This window comes from Clupea harengus, chromosome 4, assembly GCF_900700415.2.
Source record: "Clupea harengus chromosome 4, Ch_v2.0.2, whole genome shotgun sequence".
Classification (NCBI taxonomy): Eukaryota; Metazoa; Chordata; class Actinopteri; order Clupeiformes; family Clupeidae; genus Clupea; species Clupea harengus.
The window spans coordinates 28,663,052-28,685,557 of NC_045155.1; the positions used below are offsets into that span (position 1 = coordinate 28,663,052).

At 43.8% G+C, this 22,506-nt stretch overlaps 3 protein-coding genes and 1 long non-coding RNA gene across 5 annotated transcripts; 3 read left to right on the plus strand and 1 right to left on the minus strand.

Annotated features, from left to right (window-relative positions):
* The first annotated feature begins 885 nt into the window (after window positions 1–885).
* xpc (xeroderma pigmentosum, complementation group C) lies at window positions 886–10,301 on the plus strand. The gene is made up of 14 exons (XM_012827443.3): window positions 886–1,185; window positions 1,818–2,099; window positions 3,678–3,786; window positions 4,266–4,350; window positions 4,593–4,747; window positions 5,151–5,271; window positions 5,828–5,917; window positions 6,139–6,957; window positions 7,189–7,349; window positions 7,559–7,640; window positions 8,142–8,273; window positions 8,501–8,670; window positions 8,794–8,887; window positions 9,465–10,301. Exons 1-14 carry the CDS (start codon window positions 1,068–1,070, stop codon window positions 9,786–9,788), a joined length of 2,742 nt encoding a protein of 913 aa, XP_012682897.2. The 5' UTR covers window positions 886–1,067; the 3' UTR covers window positions 9,789–10,301.
* A 463-nt stretch (window positions 10,302–10,764) lies between these two features.
* On the plus strand, window positions 10,765–15,332 carry taf8 (TAF8 RNA polymerase II, TATA box binding protein (TBP)-associated factor). The gene is made up of 8 exons (XM_012827395.3): window positions 10,765–11,093; window positions 12,085–12,244; window positions 12,870–12,968; window positions 13,178–13,240; window positions 13,343–13,467; window positions 13,695–13,842; window positions 14,415–14,557; window positions 14,792–15,332. Exons 1-8 carry the CDS (start codon window positions 11,046–11,048, stop codon window positions 14,930–14,932), a joined length of 927 nt encoding a protein of 308 aa, XP_012682849.1. The 5' UTR covers window positions 10,765–11,045; the 3' UTR covers window positions 14,933–15,332.
* Window positions 15,333–15,396: 64 nt separating this feature from the next.
* LOC105900135 (protein pitchfork) lies at window positions 15,397–21,894 on the minus strand. 2 transcript variants are annotated; one of them, XM_031566973.2, is made up of 6 exons: window positions 21,796–21,894; window positions 21,084–21,220; window positions 20,834–20,932; window positions 20,320–20,453; window positions 19,856–19,973; window positions 15,397–15,844 (listed from the first exon to the last, which is right to left on the minus strand). In XM_031566973.2, the coding sequence occupies exons 1-6, from the start codon at window positions 21,872–21,874 to the stop codon at window positions 15,776–15,778; spliced, it is 636 nt and encodes a 211-aa protein (XP_031422833.1). In that variant the 5' UTR covers window positions 21,875–21,894; the 3' UTR covers window positions 15,397–15,775. The 2 variants fall into 2 exon arrangements, with proteins under 2 accessions (XP_031422833.1, XP_031422834.1); XM_031566974.2 differs by having other exon boundaries at window positions 21,084–21,223; window positions 21,796–21,837.
* LOC116220375 lies at window positions 16,228–18,142 on the plus strand. Its single transcript, XR_004163616.2, has 3 exons — window positions 16,228–16,334; window positions 16,411–16,515; window positions 16,914–18,142. It is a non-coding gene; the product is annotated as an uncharacterized LOC116220375 (long non-coding RNA).
* Window positions 21,895–22,506: the final 612 nt, after the last annotated feature.

Genomic DNA, 22,506 nt, shown 5'->3' on the forward strand with positions numbered 1-22,506 from the left:
CATTTTTGACAATGACCATACTGACTAGGCCTACAGACAAGCAGTTTCTTGCTCGTCAACAGAGGTAGTGTCTGCCTTTCAGTTCTAGCAATACAATGTCTGATGTAGGCCTACTGATGTCACCCATTACAGTGGAATTCAACTGTAAAGAAATCAGAATGAGAACAATGTCCAAGATATAGGCTAGTCCTTACATGCATATGTGTTTACAGTAGCCTACAATACAGATGCAGTAACAGCAATGCAAATTATGTTGAAAATTGGGTGCACTTGTAAGTTCACCGTGAGGTTTGGCTGCACCCATTGGCCAGCTTCATCATAGTCATCCCATGTATGAGCACATGATGAATGATCATAATGAAACTACTTGTCTTTGATATTGTAGTCTCTCTCTTCATCCTTTGTGCTTGTCCTCCTCTGGTAACCCCTCTGGTGTCTTGTCATTTCTAAAGCATATTGACACACCAATGTCCCTTATTTACTGATTCTGCAATTCTGATAGCTGTGCTAATTAATGCATTCATAATTTTGTGGCTTAGTTTGTCCACCATGAAAAAGCTGTGCTCATTGAGTTTAGATGGTGATGCCTTGAGCTTATTGAATTGATTGCATGTGTTAAATGACAATAACGTTTACACATTGAAATGTGTGAATAGTGTTTACACTTTACAGTTAGGAGAAACATTTGAGAACTGAGACAAAGGTATAGGTTTTCTACTTAGGGAACTGGTTATAGCGTGTTACCAATCAGGGCAATTGGATTGCCAATCGAAGACAGTCACTAGATAGGCTATAACAAAAGCCCGTCTATTCTCTAATATAACTATTTCGCGCTGCTTATTGAACATGCATACGGATATGACGTAGGCTATGTGGGACACCTTACCGTACCGAGTAGGACGAACGACACAATAAATGTTCCATGAGGCATTGTTGTGTTGAATAACCAGCGGATATGAAATTACACAACTTGTACATGTGGTTATCTTCTGTCAGTGTAGTGCCAGCCTGTTATGTGTATGCCATGACCAACTATTGATAGACTGTGATATCGGGTAGTCAGCGGCATGGCCAAACATAAGGGACCAGAAGATGTTGCTGTGAAAAGCAACACAACAAAGAAACTGAAGCAAGTCGCAAAGGGCAATGTCGGAGGAGGAAAGAAATCTCAGAAGAAGATTGCAGGTAATATTAACACCTAACGTTACTCAACATAGCCTTACCGATTCTACCTACAGAACGATGTTTATCAGTTGATATACAAATTGCAATATGCTAATAGACTATTTGCGTCACTTCAAACGCATTGACTACTGCCAGACTTGCGATGTAAAGCTACCTAACCCACCACTACCACAACTCTGGCGAGAACATAATAAGTGAACCGTACTCTGAACCCCACATCTGCATGGTTAGTGAATATCGGTGCAAACAATTTACACTAAAATCTGGCTACTTGTTCATTGTGTCCTATTTCGTACGGCATTAACCATGTAGGTCAAATTCGGCTCACACAGTTGTGTCAGAGGGTTGCAGGTGCTCGTGCAGCACCTGGGTTGCACCCCTGCATGACTGCTCGTGCATATCTTTTGCTGAAATGTGCATTCTCAAAAACACACGCCTTGTCGTTTCCTGAGTGTAACGACATGTGTACAAGTGTGTTAAATTAGAATGCGGTTACTATAACGTTACCATAAATCCATTTGTGCGCTTACTAGGATATCCAGTCATATTCATGTTTCTGTCTAATATTCTGCTCAAATACACTGAGTCTAGCAGTCCCGCACTTAACACTGCATGTAATACTATCTCTTCAGAAAATGGAGTCAAGGAGATCCCCAAGAAATCCAAACCCAGATCTCAAACTTCCAAGAAAGCAAATGGTTCCCCTGCCAAGAAGCACACCAGCAAATACTTCCAGGACCAGCTAATGAAAGAGGAGCGTGAAGCCATGAGTGTCGATGCTGAAGATGATGACTTCACAACACCCACTGTGTCTGTTGCATCAGGGGCAAAGAAAACTGAGACCAAAAAGGAAGATGAAGATGATGAGTGTGAGGATGACAGTGACGAAGATGGCGATTGGGAGGAGGTGGAAGGTTAGTGACTGTGCAGTGTGCCATTGTTCTGTACCCCCCCCCCCATCTCCCCTCAGTAGTGTTCTCTCACCCCTGTGCTGGGTGCTGATTGCACCCCTGAGGAGTGTCCATTGTGTCTCTTAGAGGTGTCCTCTTCTGCTGGGCTTTGTGTGAGGTGTCCTCTTCTGCTGGGCTATGTGTGACTTGAATTTAGATGGTTTGTCGGGTCATTGTCAGTTTCCCTTGTGACAGCTACACGGACCAGTTATATTAGAATTTTTTTTTTTTTTTCAGTCAGAGATTGAATGAGATTTCAATCATTTTTCACATTCGTAGTGGCAACCAGGAGACTGATAATGTTAGTAGTGCAGTAGTTACATTACATTTACATTTAGTCATTTAGCAGACGCTTTTGTCCAAAGCGACGTACAAGGGAGAGAATAGTCAAGCTACGAGCAATAGAACCTGGTGTAACAATAAATACTACTTTACATAAGAAATATAACAAAATGAAATAAAAATAAAAAGAAGTGCAGAATGTAACTGCTGTAATTGCAAGTTACGCACTAGTCGAAGTGCCAGTTAGGACGGGAAGTGCTCTCTGAAGAGTTGGGTCTTCAAAAGCTTCTTAAAGGTAGAGAGGGACGCCCCTGCTCTGGTAGTGCTGGGTAGTTCATTCCACCAACGTGGAACTACAAATGAGAATAGTCTGGACTGCCGTACTTGCACAGACGGCAGTGCCAAACGACGCTCACTAGAAGAGCGCAGCATCCTGGGTGTAACATTTGCCCTTACAAGAGCATTTAGGTAGGTGGGAGCAGAACCATCAAACACTCTGTAGGCAAGCATAAGTGACTTGAACTTAATGCGAGCAGCTACAGGCAGCCAGTGGAGGTCAATGAGTAGCGGGGTGACGTGTGCCCTTTTCGGTTGGTTGAACACCAGACGCGCCGCCGCGTTCTGGATCATTTGTAGTGGTTTCACCACGCAAGCCGGCAGGCCCGTTAGTAATAGTAATAGTAGTATTAATAGTATTAGTAATACTGTTAGTGTTGTTAGTAGTGCAGTAGTTATTAGTAATACTGTTAGTGTAATAGTGTCCCTGGTTGATGAGATACATGGCGTGTCTCCCACAGTGTAGTAGACACAACACAGGGAAGATGTATGCTGCAAGTAAACCTCATAATGCCGAAATTACAGTGATTTTCTAATATAATCCCTTAATTGTTTTGTCACCCAGTGCTGATTTGTTGTCTGTGTGGGCTGTTGTTATATATTGGTCAGAGAGGTACATGCCTCTGGCACTCAGATGGGCTCTCTCACACCTGACAAGGGCACATGGTGAGCCAGGACTGCCAGTGGGTATGTGAGACTACGGTGTCAGAAGGGAAGCACTGAGGGGGAGGATTGGGCATCTCTGCTTTGTGTCATCCTGCTGATCCCTTTGTAGTTGTCGGTACAGTGTTTATGTCTCTGTCTGTCTGGTTGTGTCTTACTCTTTCATCTGTACTTCTTCGCCTCCTCCTCCATCTTCCTTCCCTCTCTTTTTCCTCCTTTTTCTGTTTTGTCCTCCTCCTCTCCGCCTCCTCCTCTCCTCAGAGCTCACAGGGCCGTTGGGTCCCGCTGCTCCTGCGGAGCCGACGATTCCGTCTCAGCCTGTGGAGATTGAGATTGAAACCCCAGAAGTCGCCCGCAAGAGACAACAGAAGTGAGGAGCACTACACACTTGTCAAAACACACACACTTCCATTCCCACAGCGCCGGTGCCGTGTCAGTGGGCCAAGAGTAAAAATACTAGTACTCTGGGACTATTCCTGGATAAAACTGGGCCTTCCCTGTTCAAACCTCATCAAAAAGTCCAAGTGGTACCTTTACCTGATGATGGATATTACATTGTGGTTGAAAGATATTGAAAAGTTAGGAAATGATCGCTTGTTGGTAAATAGTGTATTAAAATGTTTTGGAAAAGATAACCAGAATACCTGTACATTTCTCAATTTTGAGTAGCAGACTGGGTATGTTTATCAGTGGGCAAAGCTCAGGATGAAGCACATCCTAGCCATATCAGGAAGGGAACAACACGGCATGCCTATTCTGCCGGGTGCTTATCTTTCTTCCAGTATCTTGTAGTGCTGATAACTCTGGTACCTGCACCAAAGGCTCTAAGAAGTTGTCCTGTGTCATCAGGGAGAAGAGGAAGACAGAGTTTGAGAGCTACCTGCGTCGGATGATGAAACGCTTCAACAAGGACCTAGTGGAAGACACACACAAGGTAGACCCTTTTCACCTGATTGGATAGCTTCTTGTTGTAACAAGGAGTTTATGTGTGGAATTGCTGCAGAGTTGGTTGTGATCAGCGACTGGGTATTGATTTATTTATAGAATTCATTATGTGCTGTGTCACAGTAAATGATGGATAGGTTATGCCTCTACGTTTTGTAAATGGGCCTACTTTCTATTGTTCTCTTGTGTCATGTAGCAACTTAAACACTCATAATGCATTGTGCGCCTCAGGTTCATGTGCTGTGTTTGCTGGCCAATGGAATATTCCGGAACCATGTGTGCAGAGAACCGGATCTCATAGCCATTACTTTGTCCCTCATGCCCTCCCACTTCACTGCACTTATCCGTCGGGTCGACACCATATTTCTCAATGACCTTTTAAAGTGGTAAGTGAGTTTTCATTCAGTATTGAGGTGGAATTGTGTGTCAGTACCTGCCAGTCCCTACAGGATTTTGCGATCTTGTGATTTTGCAAATTCAAGGATTTCCCACAATTGCAATGTCTCTTATTATCGCATGGAATTTCTGCATTCCAAATAAGCCCCTGAATTCACAAATGTCATGACTGGATTGTGAATACGTGTCACTTACAGTGTGTGGCCTCTGTCAGCCACACTTTCCCCCGGCCAAGGTCTGTGTCTCCTTAGCAACCACAGATGTTTAGTCTGTGTTTGAGTGCAGTTATTCAATTAAATTTTATTTATATAGCGGCAACACAATACAATTGCATAAGATAGGCATGTAACACTATTGTATGTGAAGGTGCGTGTCTTCTACCCTTGTCTGCAGGTTTGGGGACACCTTCACGCTGAACCCTGAGCTGCCCGAGGAGACGGGGCAGGGGCTGATGGCGGTGCTGGAGAGGAGACTGGGGAGCCTGACCGTAAGAAACCATGAGGAGATGACTCACGTAAGAAGCCACAAGCACTGGGGATTCAATTAACATAAAAGTTTTATATGGGGTTTTGTATTTATTAACTAGACATTCTGTGGTTTCCTGCTTTTGCCCTCTTATAATGGTCAGAAAAAACATGGAAGCTATAGCTCTGTGAAAACTCCATTATCTCTAGGACTCTCCTCGGGTTCTGTCACAAGCAGCTGGAGTTCCAACATGACCCAGCTTAGGCAGGCCTCCCTGACTGCCAGTTATTTTTACTGTTTGTTATTTTAGTTATTTTTACTGTTTGTTATTTTAGTTATTTTTAAAGGCAAGGGGAGGATTCCTGTAGTGCCTGAGTCTGGTTGAGGTTAGCAAGACATACAGACAAGCCTGAGTCTGAACAATAGGTTGAGCTCAACTTTTTAGACTATTTAGATTTACGTTTTTTTGCATGTTTTTTCTGATGGTTAAGAACTGCATTATGCTCGCGCTTTGGTGTCATTAGTATTCACATTATGCATACTAAGCAGGTTGTCGTGGTGTTTTAGATTTCACCTTTGACCCCGCTGTCCTCTCCTCTCTGCAGTTGTTCCTCTTGGTGCTGAGGTCGCTACAGCTGTTCTGCAGGCTAGTGCTCTCTCTGCAGCCCCTGCCAATCAAACCGCCTCCCGCCAAGGTGTGTATCCTTAGCAACCACATATGCGTTCTTTGTGTTTGAGTATAAATGTGAATACATGCTAATTTAGACCAACTTTGCATTATAGAGATACTTTTATATATGCATGTGTGTAGGTGTTCTGTCATGGTTCCTATAGTTTTTTTCCATCTCTTTGGACGGTAATGTGTAGTAGTGATTCTACGCGATTCTTCCTGACGGTATTTCACTTCTTACCCCAGGACAAACCTAAAACCTCCAAGTCTCCTGCTGATAAAAGCCAGAGCCCAGGTAAGAAGAGACCCACAGAGAAGAGTGCGGCAGAGAAGACCTCTCCAGAGGCGAAGGTCTCCCCCGGGTCCAAGCGTCCGGCCACCGGCCGAGGGGAAGGTAAGACTGAGAGGGGAGGGAAGAGGCCGAAGAAGAAACATGGAACGGGAGAGATGGAGGGGACGGGGCAGCGTCCAAAAAACACGACGAGACGCAGCGTGGCCTCAAAGGTGAGCTACAAGGATGAGAGCAGTGAGGAGGAGGCGGACAGGTCCAGCGAAGAGGAGTTCCAGCTGAGCAGTGGGGGTGAGAGCGAGGAGGAGGAGGAAGAAGGAGGAAAGAAGAAGGGGCGGGCGGGAAAGGGCAAAGGGGTAGCAAAGGGCAAAAGCCGCGCACCAAGGAGGTCAAGTGGGGCAAAGAAGACCAAAAAGGAGATAAAGAGTGAAGAGGAGGATGAAGAGGGGGAGGAGGAGACTGGGAAGAAGAGGAGGGAGGGGAAGGGAAACGACGAGTGGCTGGAGGTCTACCTGGAGGAGGCGGGCCGGTGGGTGTGTGTAGACGTGGAGCAGGGGGTGGGGCAGGTGCAGAAGTGCGCCGCTCACGCCACTCGGCCCCTGGTCTACGTGGTGGGCGTGGACGGGGAGGGCTACATCAAGGACCTGAGCAGGAGGTATGACCCCACCTGGCTCACGTCGTCACGGAAACGCCGCATCGACCAGGACTGGTGGGACGAAACGCTGGATATATACGAAGCGCCCGACTCGGAGAGAGAAAAGAAGGAGGACAATGAGGTAGCACAGGCCTGACACACACACACACACACACACACACACACACACACACACACACACAAACATACTGTGTATTCACAAACTCTCTCATCCTGTTATAGTCACTTTAACAAATAGCACAAACACACACACTCCAGTCACAGTAGCACATACACACACTCACATGTTTACACACTCAATCATATGCAGCTGGTATATAACACACAATATACATCCCTTTGTTTACTCCAGCTGGAGGCCAAACTACTGAGCAAGGCCTTGCCCACTTCAATCCTGGAGTATAAGAGCCACCCTCTGTACGCCCTGCAGAGGCACCAGCTGAAGTATGAGGCCCTGTACCCCCCCACGGCAGCCATCCTGGGCTACTGCAGGGGGGAGCCTGTCTACTCCAGGTGAGTGTGTCGGATGCACCAGCACGTCTCTAAGAGTACTCGTTGCACCTTTTGATTTATTTTAGGGATTATTCCTCAAGGGCTGCTCAGAGTTTGGGTGTAGATTTGCCCTTTGTAGCTATGTTGTATATGCATGTGTATGTTTGTGCGTGTGTGTGTATGTTTTTTTATGTTGGTGCGTGTGTGTGTGTGTGTGCGTGTTGTTGTAGGGACTGTATCCACACGCTACACTCCAAAGACACATGGCTCAAAGAGGCACGGACTGTCCGTCTCGGAGAAGTACCATACAAGGTGTGTACCAGTTATATCCTTCTGTCCTTTTGTCCTCTCTCTCTCTTTAAAGGACAACACGCCTCTTAATTTGAAATGATCGTGTATTAGATGTGCTAGATATGTTATCTTAGATATGCTGTAGTCTCTTATTTCCTTGTCTTCCGAACACCTTAATTTTAAGCTACAATGTGTTAGATATGTAACACACTCCTTAATTTAAAGCTACAATGTGTTAGATATGTTACAGCATTAGCTTTGAACTGCTTATCAAGTTGGCAATAACAAGAGATCTATAACAACAAATCCAGTTTCTCGTCCTGCCCTCTGGTTAAAGTCTGAGGCTAGTTTAGAAACTTCTGAAGGTAACATCTCTGTATTGTTGCTCAGAGAGTTTGATGAGCTCGACTGTGTGAATCATATCCACAAGAGGACATGTCTTGAAGTAGATCTAACTCTCTCCCCCACTGTCCCCCTCCCACCACCACGTGTTTCTCCTCTCTGCTGCTGTCCTTGTGGCAGATGGTGAGGGGATTCTCCAACCAGTCCCGGAAGGCTCGCATGATGTCCGAGCACAAGGTGGAGAAGGACCTCCCTCTGTTCGGGGAGTGGCAGACGGAGGAGTACCAGCCTCCCGTGGCTGTGGACGGAAAGGTGGGGCATCTCTCAAGTGCTTGTGTTTAAGTGTGAAAGCACTGATCAGTCTCAGGGAGGTGGGGCATCTCTCAAGTGCTTGTGTTTGAGTGTATCAGCACAGAGCAGTCACAGAAAGGCTGTAGATTTTTGTTTCTGAGAGGTTGTAGGATTAAGATACTTTCTGTGTTGCTGAAGACTTGTGCATCGTGTGTGTGTGTGTGTGTGTGTGTGTGGACGTTTTACAGGTCCCTCGCAACGACTTTGGCAATGTGTACATGTTCAAGCCTTGCATGATGCCCATCGGTTGCGTCAGCCTGCGTTTGCCAAATCTGCACCGAGTAGCCAGGAAGTTGGATATAGACTGTGCTTTAGCGGTGACCGGTTTCGACTTCCACGGCGGTTACTCTCATGCAGTGTAAGTATGCGGGAAGGAAAAAAACAATGAGGGGGACTGTGGTTGTTAGAACAGAGACTGCTGCATGATCATTGGTACCTATGCCAAACGAGCTGTAAACTAATGAATCTGTGTATATTTCAGTACTGATGGGTACATTGTTTGTGAGGAACACGAAGAGATCTTGAGAGCTGCATGGGAGAACGAGCAAGAGATTCAGCAGAAGAAAGAGATAGAGGTAAATGCAGAAAACCTGAGTGTGTTAAAGCAATCGGTGAAGTAAGCCCATTTTCAGGTATTTTCATGGACAATGAGACTCCTTAAAAGCCCAGTACAAATTGCATTGGTGATAAAGTTGTTTATCGAGACATTCTTAGAATATCAATTCCGGCTTTATGCATTAAAGCACACTAATTGTATTTGGCTGAGTTCTACATATTTTATAATGCCCAGAAAAAAAGTACATTTTACCAAACCAGTGTGCACGGTATAATGATGGGAAACATTGTGTTTATCTTTTGATTTATAATGTATCCGTGCAAAATGTTAATTATAAATAGCTCCATATATTTCTGTCTAATTTCACTACCGGTAATCAGTTGCATACTTAAGTACTTATTGTGTAGTTCAGTGGAGCTGTGGTTTTGTTCGTGTCAGCATTTTTCTACTGAGTGTGTTTTCATAAACGAGAAAGTTGCTCTCATTCTCTGGTACATTTCGTGTGTGTGTGTGTGTGTGTGTGTGTGTGTACGTGTACCATAAGCACATCACAGTGTTTCATGAACCTGCCCTTTGCGTTCTTGTGGCTCCAACAGAAACGGGAGAAGCGTGTCGTGTCAAACTGGACTCTGCTGGTGAAAGGTCTTCTGATTCGAGAGAGGCTGAAGCGTCGCTACGGACAACAGGGCCTCACCCAGCAGCCAGCGGGGATCGGACAGGGGGAGCAGGGAGGGGTGGACGGTCTGTCCTCAGGAGAGGAGGCAGAGGAGGTGGGAGGTGGACCGTCCACAGACGCCCCCTCACTGGCCAGCTCCTGGCCCCAAAACCGGCAGGAGGAGGAGGAGACGCCCAAACAATCCGGCAGCAAACGAGAGAAACGCGGGCAGAAAAAACACCTCTTCCCTTTCGAGAAAGTTTGAAATTTGTGTTTATGTCTGCTGTCTGTTATGTCTGTCCTCCTCCTCCTACCTCTGTTCATCTTTTCTTTTTTTTCTCTCTCTTCTTCTTCTCTTTTGACCTCTTTCACAAAACAAATTGTAACAAGATGGAGTTTGGAAAACAGGATTCAAGCACTGGATTCAGAGGACCCGATTCTTAAAGCATTATGACTTCACACTACGAAGTTATGACATAATTATGACCTCACACACTACACTGTTGGCAGTACATTCAGGTGCTTCATCTGAGCTCACAGTTTTGAATACTTCTGACACACGAGCACTTCTACCACTGATAGCCAGTCAAACACATTGAAACTCATTTTTCTCCGTGTTCATGCTGAGTGGGTTTCTGAGTTGTTTGAGATTCCGAAGTGTCAAGTTGTTGTTTTTTCTGTGGCAGAAAATATATATTTTTGTAGGATAAAGATTGTCAAAGTAACTGTACTTTTGCATTTAAATGTTTGGCTGAAATGCAATAAATAGCTGACATCTGTTTGCATTTGAGGTCTGTGAATTGAAAGTGTGTATGAATAGGTGGTATTTTTGGTACACTGACGAGAGGCGTACACAATGCACAGGTGTGTGGCCAACTTCTTGATCTTCAGTATATGTTTTTCACAGGCTGCTGACTGGTCTTGGGGATGCACTGCACTGATCCAAGACGTATCGTTGGGTGAAATTACAGCACAACAGTATGACTGTGTGGGCACAAGATGATAAAGTTAGCTTCCTATGACTTCTATTTGAAGTAGTATAAAAGCCCCGATAGCAGTTGCATTTGCGATTAATCGGGCCCTGCTCCAGTGCAGAATCAGGTGCTATTTGGTGGTTTATCAGACAACAGTTAGACACAATGATTATGAAAACCTTTTGACAGTCATTGGTTAGAAAGCAATATTTCGTTTTAATCAACAGACTGTTACCGTAATTATGTGAAGTGGCTTTACCCCAGTGTTTTTAAATGTGTGATATCCGTTTGTGGGTCAATGCAGATCAGATGGATACAGTTAAGTACTTTGAGAAACTCTATGCATTAACATAGGTACAATCCTCTTGGCCGATGTGTGCAAAGAATTTCCAGTCCGTACAATGCAAAACACGGATGTGACGTCGTCTGCCCAGTTTAGCTATCACACACCGCTAGGAAAATACCCTTTTTTCGAGGTAGAAAATGTAGCAAAGTAGGAGACTAATTGTTGTTTCTTAAGTACCTGACGACTACAGAGTGTGGTGAAGATGGCAGATCCGGCGGTAATGGGTAGCCATACCCTAAATCTTGGAATGGTAAGAGAACCCTGCATTCTTTTTTTTATCGTATAATAGCTGTCTTAGTTAGCCTAACGAGACAAACGGTCGGTGTCTACAACAACCTCCTGTTAAATATTAATGTTGCCACATTTAACAAAATTGCTAACCTGGGCGAATAGTTTTGAAGTATTCATGCCGATGTAAATTCAAGCTTTACAGCTATGTTTTCTATCTACTTAAGGTGTTTTAGGAGAACAATAGCTAACGTTAGCTACATAACGTTAGCCCCCAAACACAAGCTAACTTTGGTAATTTAGCCAGCACTCGATGCATAATCATGTCAGCTAGGTTTGCTGTCTGTATCATTCATCCAGACATATGTGGCATCATTGTGCTCTTACCGCTTTGTATGTATGAGAGTTGTAAGCTAGCAAGACGTTAGAGTACCTTTAGCCCAAACACTATGTTGATGTAGCTAGGTAGATACCTAACTTGCTTAAGTTAAGTCTTATCCTCCCAACGTTATTTGTCCAAAATGTATTGTGCCAGATGTAAGAGAGGTGCCTGACGTTTTCAACGTTTAGTGAGCCAACGTATTATGCCTCTTGACAGCAGCTAGTTGCTGACATTGACGTTTTATTTGTCTCTGGTGAGTTCACATGGGCACAACACAGGGATTGTGGGTGGGCTGAACTGGTGGTCATCAAAGATACTGTAATCTCTTTGTTGTCATAACACTGGCTAGTGTCCTACCAGACTGCCTTGTCCAATTGATAGTAACGCCAGTAAAATGATAATAATAACTGACTAACTATAACAACTGAATAGTGCATTGTTGTGAGTGGCGCTTAATTCATAATTATAGTATGACTATTACTAGTTAAGAAACATTTAGGAAACACATTTTCAATGTAGTGCAAATACACTGATAGAGAGGCCTATATGTATATATATTATATGTGCAGTGATATAATAATAATATTAAAACTGAATTGACACAACAATTCTTACCTCCTCCTCTCTCCAGCGTTCTGGCACGAACAAGGCATCCACTAGTCCAGCGGAGAACTACTACTTGGCGCGTCGCCGCACCCTTCAGGTGGTAGTGAGCTCGCTCCTGACGGAGTGCGGCTATGAGAGCGCCGAGAAGGCTGCAGTGGAGTCCCTCACCGAGATGATGCAGAGCTGTAAGTGAGAACTTACGTTTGATCTTCATCCTCTTCCTCATCCACATACAGACAGAATTACTCTTACATTACTCTGTCTTTATCAGACTTGGACATATGGAACAACATAACCCCAGGCTGTTGAGCTCCCAGCCCCCCCCCTCCCCCAAAACAAATAAAAGCACTTACATAAAAAACTGAAATAAAAGACAGTAAAGTGACATGAAGAATGCTGTCCTAACAAGGATTTGGAGAAATGTTCTGGCTGTCCATAGCCTTATGAACAGATTGATTTAGGACTGTTATAATATTGATTAGACCGTAACTGTGAAAGCCTCAGGCTGTGGGGAGATTGGAAAAATTGTGGCACTTTGAAAGTAAACTTAACTGTTCCCTGGTTTTTAGCAGTATCAAATTGCCTCCACATTGATTTCTTCTTCTCTTTAAGGTCAATAAATAGTGACTGTACCCACAGACCCATGCCTTCTCCCTGTCATTTGAAAGTGCCAGTCTTTTAGAACGCTTCAGTTCATGTTCAGGATTTAATCTTCGGCGCAGCATGACTCGGCTATTTTTGAGGTGTAGCCATTCATTTTGGGCTACCGCCATTGTTCTGCTGCGCTCAACTCTCTCCTGTTCCCTGCAGATATCACGGAAATTGGTCGTTGTGCAAAGACATACTGTGAGCACACTGCCAGAAGCGTACCGACACTCCCTGATGTGGTGATTACGCTAATAGAAATGGGTAAGTGGCCCTCATAGGTCGACGTTTCAGCATGGGGTCAAGACGTTATAGTTAATTTGATCAGAACAGTCAAGTGGCATGCAAGTGGCGAAAGCAGCTTGGTCGTTTACCGCATGCCTGTAGGAAAAATGTCCAGGAGAAAAATATTCAGGGCCTTGATTTTTATTTCCTAAGTTTCTAAGAGGTGCGACTCTGTTTCTCATCCACAGGCTTCAACGTTGACACACTGCCAGTGTATGCTAAAAGATCTCAGAGAATGGTCATAACAGCACGTATGTATTATCAGTTGTGTTGAAGGGTGTCTTCTATAGCATATACCTCATACTTCTTCTGAGAAAAGAGCTAAATTGTTACTGTCATGTTTATGTTCTCAGCTCCTGTGACGAATCCGCCTGTGATTCCCAAGGCGCTGATTGCTGGACAGAAGCGCACACATCCCGCCCATATTCCCAGCCATTTCCCAGAATTCCCTGATCCTCACACATACATTAAGACGCCGGTATATTTTATTAAATATTCTCATTTAACCATAAAATCCCACTGTCATAGCTATGCTGACCACTGAGTGGACAAAGCCTGTCAAGAAGTAAAAAGTGAAAATGAATCTTGAATGAATCTGTTACCTGATTAGAGAGGATACTCATATGTACTCTGCCCAGGGCATGACCAGGGTTCAGGTGCATTAGTCTGCTTGCTGACCGTTTCTGCTGTTGTGTGTTTGCGCAGACGTTTCGGGAGCCAGTGTCGGACTACCAGGTGGTCCGTGAGAAGGCTGCCTCCCAGAGGCGGGATGTGGAGCGAGCGCTCACACGCTTCATGGCCAAGACGGGACAGACCCAGAGCCTCTTCAAGGATGACGTCACAGCCTTCCCACGTGAGCGCTCTTCCCACATAATAAAAAAAAAAAGAAGCATCTTCCCCCTTGCCATCGCTGTAATGAACAGTTGACTACAAATTATTATATTTTATTATTATATTATATATATTTTTTTATCCTAAACTGTTGTGTTATACTGTATATTTTCCGTGTAAGTACATTGAGAGCCACTAAACCCGAAGTCAAATTCCTTGTATGTGAAAATGTACTTGGCCAATAAACATGATTCTGATTCTGATTGCAAACGTAAAAATGTTAGATAAGGGGAATTGCTCGAGCCTGATTTATAGCCCGGAAGTTCAGAAGCGTTCTCAGTCAGATGAAGGGATCAGGTTATGTGATCAGAACAGAGCATTGGGTGGTAAATAACAGTATTGCTGAAAGGGAGTAATTTCAATACTGATGGGATAAATACTGATCCATTGGCTTGGAAAACAATCACAAACTTCAAAGTTGAGCTACTACTGCAATATTTCACTAGGTGTCTCCAGGTCATCATTCATATTTAACTGTTTCAGATGTGGCGCTACGCACCTGAGAGGATGCTAACTATGGTTTTGTGTGTGCAGTGATCGCTGCGCGCCCGAGCTCTATCCCCTACCTGAATGCACTCCTCCCGTCTGAGCTGGAGCTGCAGGCACTGGAGGAGACGGACTCCTCTGAGCAAGACGACCAGACAGACAGCGAGAACAACCCCGGCAACATCACCAACGTAAGTCTGAGGCTGGCCCTGTGGCTTCTGCAGCCGGAGCGTGCGTAGTAAACAGAATATTGGTCAGGTCCACCCAGAACCGACCCATGTAAGGTTAAATCTCCTCCAGATTTGCTCTGTCCTCATACGCTAGACTTCCTGTCAGACTGCTAGGTCTAAGGATTCGCTAGGACATGGACAGTAAGAAGCTATGTACCTTTTTATTTCTTCCTTCTATCTCTCTCTCTGATGCAGGATGATTCTGGAGTAGATAAGGAGAACTCTGGACTGCCCTCTGGTGGCGTAGTGCCAACAGTGAAGGCTAGCGAGGAGAACATGATTGATAATCCCTACCTGAGGCCAGTCAAGAAACCCAAAGTCAGACGGAAGAAGTAAGGAAGAAACTCAATGGACACTTTCATGGACAGTTTTGTTTTCGATCAGTCAACAGCCAAGGAGTCAGATTCCAGGATCTGAACCGCTTTCTGCCTCTGTGTACTGTGAACTGAGACTTCAGGGCAGGCAACGTGATGGTTGCTAAAGTGAACTCTCGGAAAAGGAGCTGGAGCTGTTCACTGAGCTGGGATGCTCTGAGGTTTTACTCAACTGTCACGATTGATATTGAAGTGAAAGCTGTGGAAGAAGACTGATCTTTTTTTCTTTTTCTTTTTAAAAGAAAGATACGTCTTGTTTATTTTGCCATCACCCCCACCCAACCCCCAAACTAATACGTTTGTGTGTGAATACAAAGAGGGTTTGTTTTTCCTATTAAACTGTAGTTATGGTATTGTCTTAATTTTTGTACGTGTGATCTTTCATAACTTAGAGCCCTGAAACAAGACAGCATAAGAACTGATCTCTGCTTTATGAAGCTTTATTTCACTAATTCACATGACAAGAGCAGCATTGTGATAAGTTGACACAGAATATCACCATACAAAATCGGCTTGAGGTGTTGCTGTCAAGGGCAATATTCCTTAGTTAAGGCTGTAATACTAGGCCCTGGTTACTTCATCAAAGGAGGCAGGTAAGGCAAGATGTAAAAAATGTGGTTCTGAATAACACTTACTCTTTCTTTTTTTTTCTTCAGTAACCAGTAACAGGCTGTCCAAACTGTAACATTCCTGAAAATACTGGCAAAAAAAGTAAGGGGAGGATGTGCAGGAACAGGTTTACAATGCAGGCAGAAATATAAATCCAGGCAGGGCATTCATTTCTCCTGCTGACGTCTCTGCTGACTCAGGAGTAGTATAACTGGAGGTATACCACTCTGCTCCTCTGCTTCACGAACTCCTTGTCACATTGAAGCTGGACAGAAATAGAAAAAGAAAATAAAAACGGTTAATCATCCCACCTTTCAAAAGAAAACATTAAAAGGTCTCACTGAGGAAAGAACAGGAATGTAGTCTCGACAGCATACACAGTTGTAAAGTTACAAAATCCATTTAAAATGATGAACACTACCTCACAAGACAAGCAGACAGAATTAACCTATTAGCATTTTGCAGGCTTGATCCTGAATAAACCTGTTATATTTTACAACTCCATGATGGGAGTCTTTGGTTTTATATTTCTTCTGAGGGACTATGCCAATGGCAGCGATCATTCATTTTTTTCCAGCAGTGAATGTAAATGTAGTGAGATGAATTCACCATGCTCACGTCACTGCACTCGTTCAGCACACCTGAGTAATTAGTGGCCATTGCTTGGGTGTGGCTATAAAAGCCTGGAAGTGTGCAATATCTGGAGATTGTGAATCGCTACCTCCTGTGCAGAGTGGCTTCCTGTTTCTTCCGCGGTAGGTTGCCTTCGCCTCTAAGCCAGTTGCGTGGAATTTATATCACACTGTGGACTAACTTCGTCCTTTATTGTAGCCTGGTGTTGTGATCATCTCCTCCTTCGCTGACCTCGAGAACGGTGGTTCACTCTAGTTCCAGTGAGGACGCACGTTCCCGCGGCAGCCTGTGTCTCCGAGTAACGTGGGTATTTTATTTAAATCTCCCTATTGCCATTATTTTACCTCCGTTAGGTTTTTAATTATGATTTGTGTTCTGCAGACACAAGCCGGCCTGGTGGAGGGCTGGAGTCACCACACGAGCTGCTGTCTTGTCTTGTCGTTCTTTTGTTTTGGTTTATACGAGTTGTTTTGCGGTCCGTGTTTTATTTCAGTACCTGGTCATAGTCGTGCACAGCACGCGTTTATTCCTGTGTTCTGTTTATATCGTTTGCATGTGTATAGTTCTTTTAGTACTTCAGGTATCCTGTGAGAGGGGAATCTAACTTGCCTGTAGTTTCCCTGTATATGTGTGTTTGCCCTATAGCTGGGGTCGACTGGTGTTTTCATATTTCCTTTATCCCCTTTTGTTTGTATGAGCAGGCATTGTGCTATCCTGGAGGGGGGCTAGTCACCTGGTGGTGGAGTCCCGTCAGTGCATATTCACGCGTGATCATTGGTTGCTGTGTGGTTGCTGTGTCACTCTGGTCACTTTTCGTGTGCTGTGCCGTGTTTGCCTTCACAAGGGTGGTGTGAGTCCTGAAGCACACTTCCCAGTTAGCCTGCCGCCCCTCTAAGGTAAGTCTCTGCCTGCTATAGTTTGTTTCCATTTAATTCCCTTCCCTAGCGTGTTTGTCAGCCCTGAACCTCAGGGTGCTGATTGTTTAAGCCCTTTTATTCATTATTAAATAAATGCCTTTTCTACTTTGACTAACCTCTCAGTCTGTCTAGGTCCATCTCTCCCTCTATAAGCATACACCTCATAATTACATATCTTTATAATAAATAACATATTGTGGAATTCACGACTCTTGTGTGGTGTGTTTCGAACCTGTTCTTAAGGGCTGATGTGCCTATTGGGACATTTAGTTTAAATATTCTCTGGGTGCAATTCCCAGGGTGGCGTAGTTGGCTACTTAAACAGGGCTGTGGGGTTCCCCCTTATAGCTCCTGTTACATAAAGAAAAATCAGACCTCTGAATGTTGGGATAGCCCATTGAGTTCAATGGAACTTTTTGCAACATTCTAAAGGAGCTTAGACCTCTGTATAACAGATTTTCTAAAACTGATTGTTCCAATCCTTGATTGTGATTGGCTAAATCGCGTTCCATGCCGTTGTAAAATCCAGCATAAACTTTCAAGTTGTCCTCATAACATTCTATGATAACATTCCATATTACTGCGCATTGAATATTTCAAAGAAAGAAAGACGTTACAAAGCTGACGCTAGCCTAGGGGAGAGAGATTATGGCGTCGTACTGGCGTCCAAATTACAGCGAGAGGAAGGAGTGGAGCAACATCCTTGAAACATCATCTGGACCACAAGCGTCAACATCAAGATACCCCTGTCGCTGCACCAGCAAAGAGGAGCGCGGTTGAAAACTATTTCAACAATTGCACTATTAATGGCGATATACAAATGAATGTGAATAAATAAGCACCCCTTTTTTGTCGGTAGCGCAAGTGTTCCCTCTGGCTGTTGCGTGGCAACGATTTATTTAGGAACTATACTTTGTAGTGGCGGAAGAATGACGGTTTGTTATTAAACTATTTTGTTTCTTAAATGTAATTGCCGTTATTTAATGAAACCATATCAGATATTTGTAGTGACAGTTTTAGAAAAGTGCCTAACAACTCCCCTTACCTGTTCTAAAATCAGCGCAAAACACGGCCTCTTGGGGCTTATTGCTTAATTGGAATGGGAGTGGAATTAACTTGTATGTTTTGGAATGGGGAGTGTAGGAGGGGTATAAACGTTTCCTGACTGCAGAAGGATTCCTCAGAAACAAGGCTGGTTGAGCACATCCTTTTTCACAGGGTCGACTATCCAAGCATAGGGCAGGTACTCACACCCTTAGCTTTAGAGGTTTAATGGTTGTGAGCTACACTTTAAACCCGCTGCTAGCTGCTGTGACCTTCCCATTCTTATATGTTAATAAACATTCTAGGGGTGGGAATTGGCACAGAGCACAGAAGCAATGTTGTCATAGTAGATGTATGTCCCTAAATAAAATGAACATCATAATTTTAAATAAATAAATGTGATACTTGGCACTGCTGCATCAATGTAATAGTGTGCTGAAAACTATTGTGATTCTACGCTGTTTCGATTTTTTCTCCCACCCCTTCCCTCCATACTTGAATTACTGCTTTCTTTCACCTTAATTCACCTGCCTGTCTAATAGTGGGGCATTACATGGCTGCACACATTTTCTGGCTGCCGGGAGGACTATCCAAAGGAAGGTTGGGTGAACAAAATCGAACAAACATCAAACACATTCTTCTCCCTCACTTTGTTTGTTTCCCATTTACAGAGCCAGGAATGTGCAGGAACACAAGTTTATTTGTAAGCGCACACTGGATGGACAGCTAGAGGCACATGAGGAGAATTTAGCTGAATTGGACACAATCTAATGGATTATAATCAAAAAACACACCTTTAAAAGAGAACACATTATCCTATTATCCAAATGTCTGCAGCCCTGGGGTTAATCCTCAGAAGCATCCTATACATGGGAATGCATTGTTTCCCCATATGGTACTTACCGTGCATTCATGCAGCTGGGAATAGAGTGTAAACCATGCCAGGTCTCTTGCCAGTTAGCCTAGCTATGAACTATCCTAGCTATCTCTATCTTACGGAACCATCTTAACAGTTGGTAGTTGCTAGCATTAGTAATATGAAGGGCCTATGAACTCAATAAGTGTCAATATGAAGCTGCACAGTCACCCAGAGTTAAATTGAGGAGAATGTAACATCAGCTGGATACCTAGCTATCATTTCATTTAAAAGGAACTTCAAAAGTTTTTTTTAAAGTTATTTAAAATGTTCCTTAGCTACTAGATAACCATAGCAACCGGGAAACACTATTTGCAGCATAGCCCGAAGCAGCGTTTCATTTCTCAAAATCAGCTGACCAATAAAAGGCACTCACTCAAAGTGATCACAACCACTTGTGGATGATGTTAAATGGCTTCACATAGACATTTAACAATCTTGAGAGAAATAATAGGACATCAATGGAGCAATGGTTTACCCTGATATCCATGTAGTGAATGAAGGGAGAGAAGTCCCCCCTCTCTCTTGCCCTTCTCTAACACATCAATGTCAATGGTTGCGATTTGGGCTTTGTAACTGCAGACCTTTAACATGCACGAAAAGCTATACAACACACTCAAGTGAAGTGAAAACCCAGAAAAGCATAATAGGTCATCTTTATAATAGTGGAGGACAACACGGATATAAACATTCTCTGACTAGAGGTGAATTCTTCAAAGGCAAGACTTTAGAGATAACAAAAATCAAAGCTATTTCTCTCCCTCACCTGCGTCCTCAGCGCCTTCCTCTTCAGCTGCGGCAGGCTACTCCAGTCTGGAGAGCCAAACTTCATGGGCCAGCACACCTTCCTGCCGGCAGCCGTGTCATGAGCGTAGGTCCCTGGGCTGGGGATGGAAAGGACAGGAGGACAGCATCACCATTGACACTTCCAACGCTTCTGCAGAATGTATTTATGTGACTCTGACATGCTATACCTGCTTCTGAGGGTACTTAGTTGCCCCAGGCACATAACGGAAGAGCCACAAAGCTGTTTGTAACAGAATTTAAAGCAGAGATGGTGCTGCAATACTTGACAAGATGCCTATGTCTCTAATGCTGATTTCATAACTGTTTCTGATGGTATGTGCATGTCTTGTGACATCTACTGGGCAGCCATGGCTTAGCAACACTGATGCCATCCAGAAGTTTGCTTCTGATCATTGTTGAGACTGAAGACTGAAGACAGCTCACCCTGGGCTTAAGTTGGCACCGATATTCTTGACTGTGAGTCTGGATGTGGTGGAGTTGAAAGGGGTTTTCCCTGGAGGTTCTGTTTTAGACAGGGCCCAGTTTGGCTGGTACTTCTGTGGTGAGGGGGTCACCGTCTAAAGATAGAGAAGGAGAATTGCGAAAACGTGATTAAAACACATTTAGAATCTTATGTACAGCATTGCCTGCAAAACAGTTAAAAAGATGCTTGTTTCACCATCTAAAGAAATTAAATGTAGTACTTTAAATTGAGTACTCTTTTCCCCCTAAAATGTCCTTGTTGTCTCTTAATAGATATTAATAGTATGCTGCCATGGTGTGCTTGCACATAAATGCAATGGTGTGCAAAGACAGATTGCTCACATTAATGGCCCCTCTTGGACTTTGTATGTGATAGTACCCTTGTCATACTTTGTTTTGTCATGGCATTAAACCTTAGCAAAGCTGTTAATAATCTTTCAAGGTTGATGATAGAATTCCCTGAGAGTTGGCTTACCTGGGCGGGTGGGCGGAAACGTGCGGTTGTTCTTGCTGCTAAAACATAGCCCTTCTTGCTCTCTGGTCTTTTCTGGATGTCATACAACACAGTGCCAATCTGAAAGCAGAAGGGAAAAAACGCTGGGCCTACGAGTTTATTGCCATTGTTTTGTACTCATTTGGAAAGCTCAGAATTGACATTTCTTATTCATTTTCGTTACACAACAAGTGAGGATGGAGTGGCCTACCAGACCTAGTGCTCAGCTCACCACATGGTTGTCATAGCAGCCGGGGCCGAGCTCCGGGGAGCCTTTCATTGCTCGCATCTCATTGCCCAAGCGATTTGGGGGACAGTCGGTTGGGAACAACGCACGCTGCCGGCAGCTCCCAAACGCCACACGAGGGGCTGCTTGGAAATGCAGTAACTTTTTAGTGACAGTGGGACATAGATATCACTAACTAACTGCTGAGCATTGGCCTACTTTCACTGTTTTTACCTGTTCTATTTTCTTTAACTTTTTTATTTATATTCCTTGTATTATTGTAATAGCTTGTTTCCCCTATTTCGTATAGCTTGGGAATGTGGTAACATTAAAGCAGTGGATTATTTAGTGGTAAGCCAATTTAGCTTTTGCTAGAAGCCTTATTAAATTGACCGAGGCTAAACTGTTGACCCAGACTACATTTGAAATCTATCCCTAGGATAAATCTATCGCTAGTGTTAATTTGATGCACAAAGTTAGACAGCTGGCACGATGAGCAACGTTACATTAGGTTAACGTTAATTGTTTGTTTGTAAGCCTCCGGCCTGAAATAGGCTAAGCAGAGCAAAAACAGATGCTAACCCGATAACCTTCAACCACAACTCAAAAGTGTAAGGTATACTGTATACAGTAATCGAATTGTGTCATTCAAAAGCACGTAGCTAGTTATATAACAAATTTATATAACAGTATATTGCCTAGCTTGATAGCTACCTACCTGCCTCCCGTGTTGCCGCCATGCCTACCTGCCTGTTTACAAAGTGGTAACCATAGTAACCAGGTGGGGTGAGTTTCATCTTTAAGGGGAGAGGAGGTCAGTGACGTAGAAAATCAGAGATATTCAAAGAATCATATAGCAGGAGGTGAATACAAAATGTACAATCCTAACAGGAAGAAAATATACGCAAAACATGACATTAAAGTCAAAGTGTTTATTGTCGCATACACCAAATTGCTTCAGCGCAGCGAAATTCTTACGACTTGGCAGCCAACATCTACGCAGTCGACAGCATACAACAGGTAACAAAATAACATATACCAAATATAACATACAACACTATAACATATAACATATAACAAGTAACAACAGTTTGAAATACAAGAAGGGCAGTTTCCAGGGTGGGGAATATTAAATTAAATAAAAATAGGTGCATATATAGCAAGTGTGTTTGTATGAGTATGAAGTACAAGGTGATGGCGACTGCTCAGTGTTGCTGATTCAGAAACCTTACAGCCTGGGGGTAAAAACTGTTTGTGACTCTGGTAGTCTGTGCTCGGATGCTCCAGTGGCGTCTACCAGACGGCAGCAGTATAGTCCATAGCCTGGGTGGCTGTGGTCCTTAGCAATGTTCCGTGCTTTTCTCAGGCATCTATTGTTGTAGATGCCCTGCACGAAAGGGAGATGGCCGCCGATGATACGCTCCGCTCT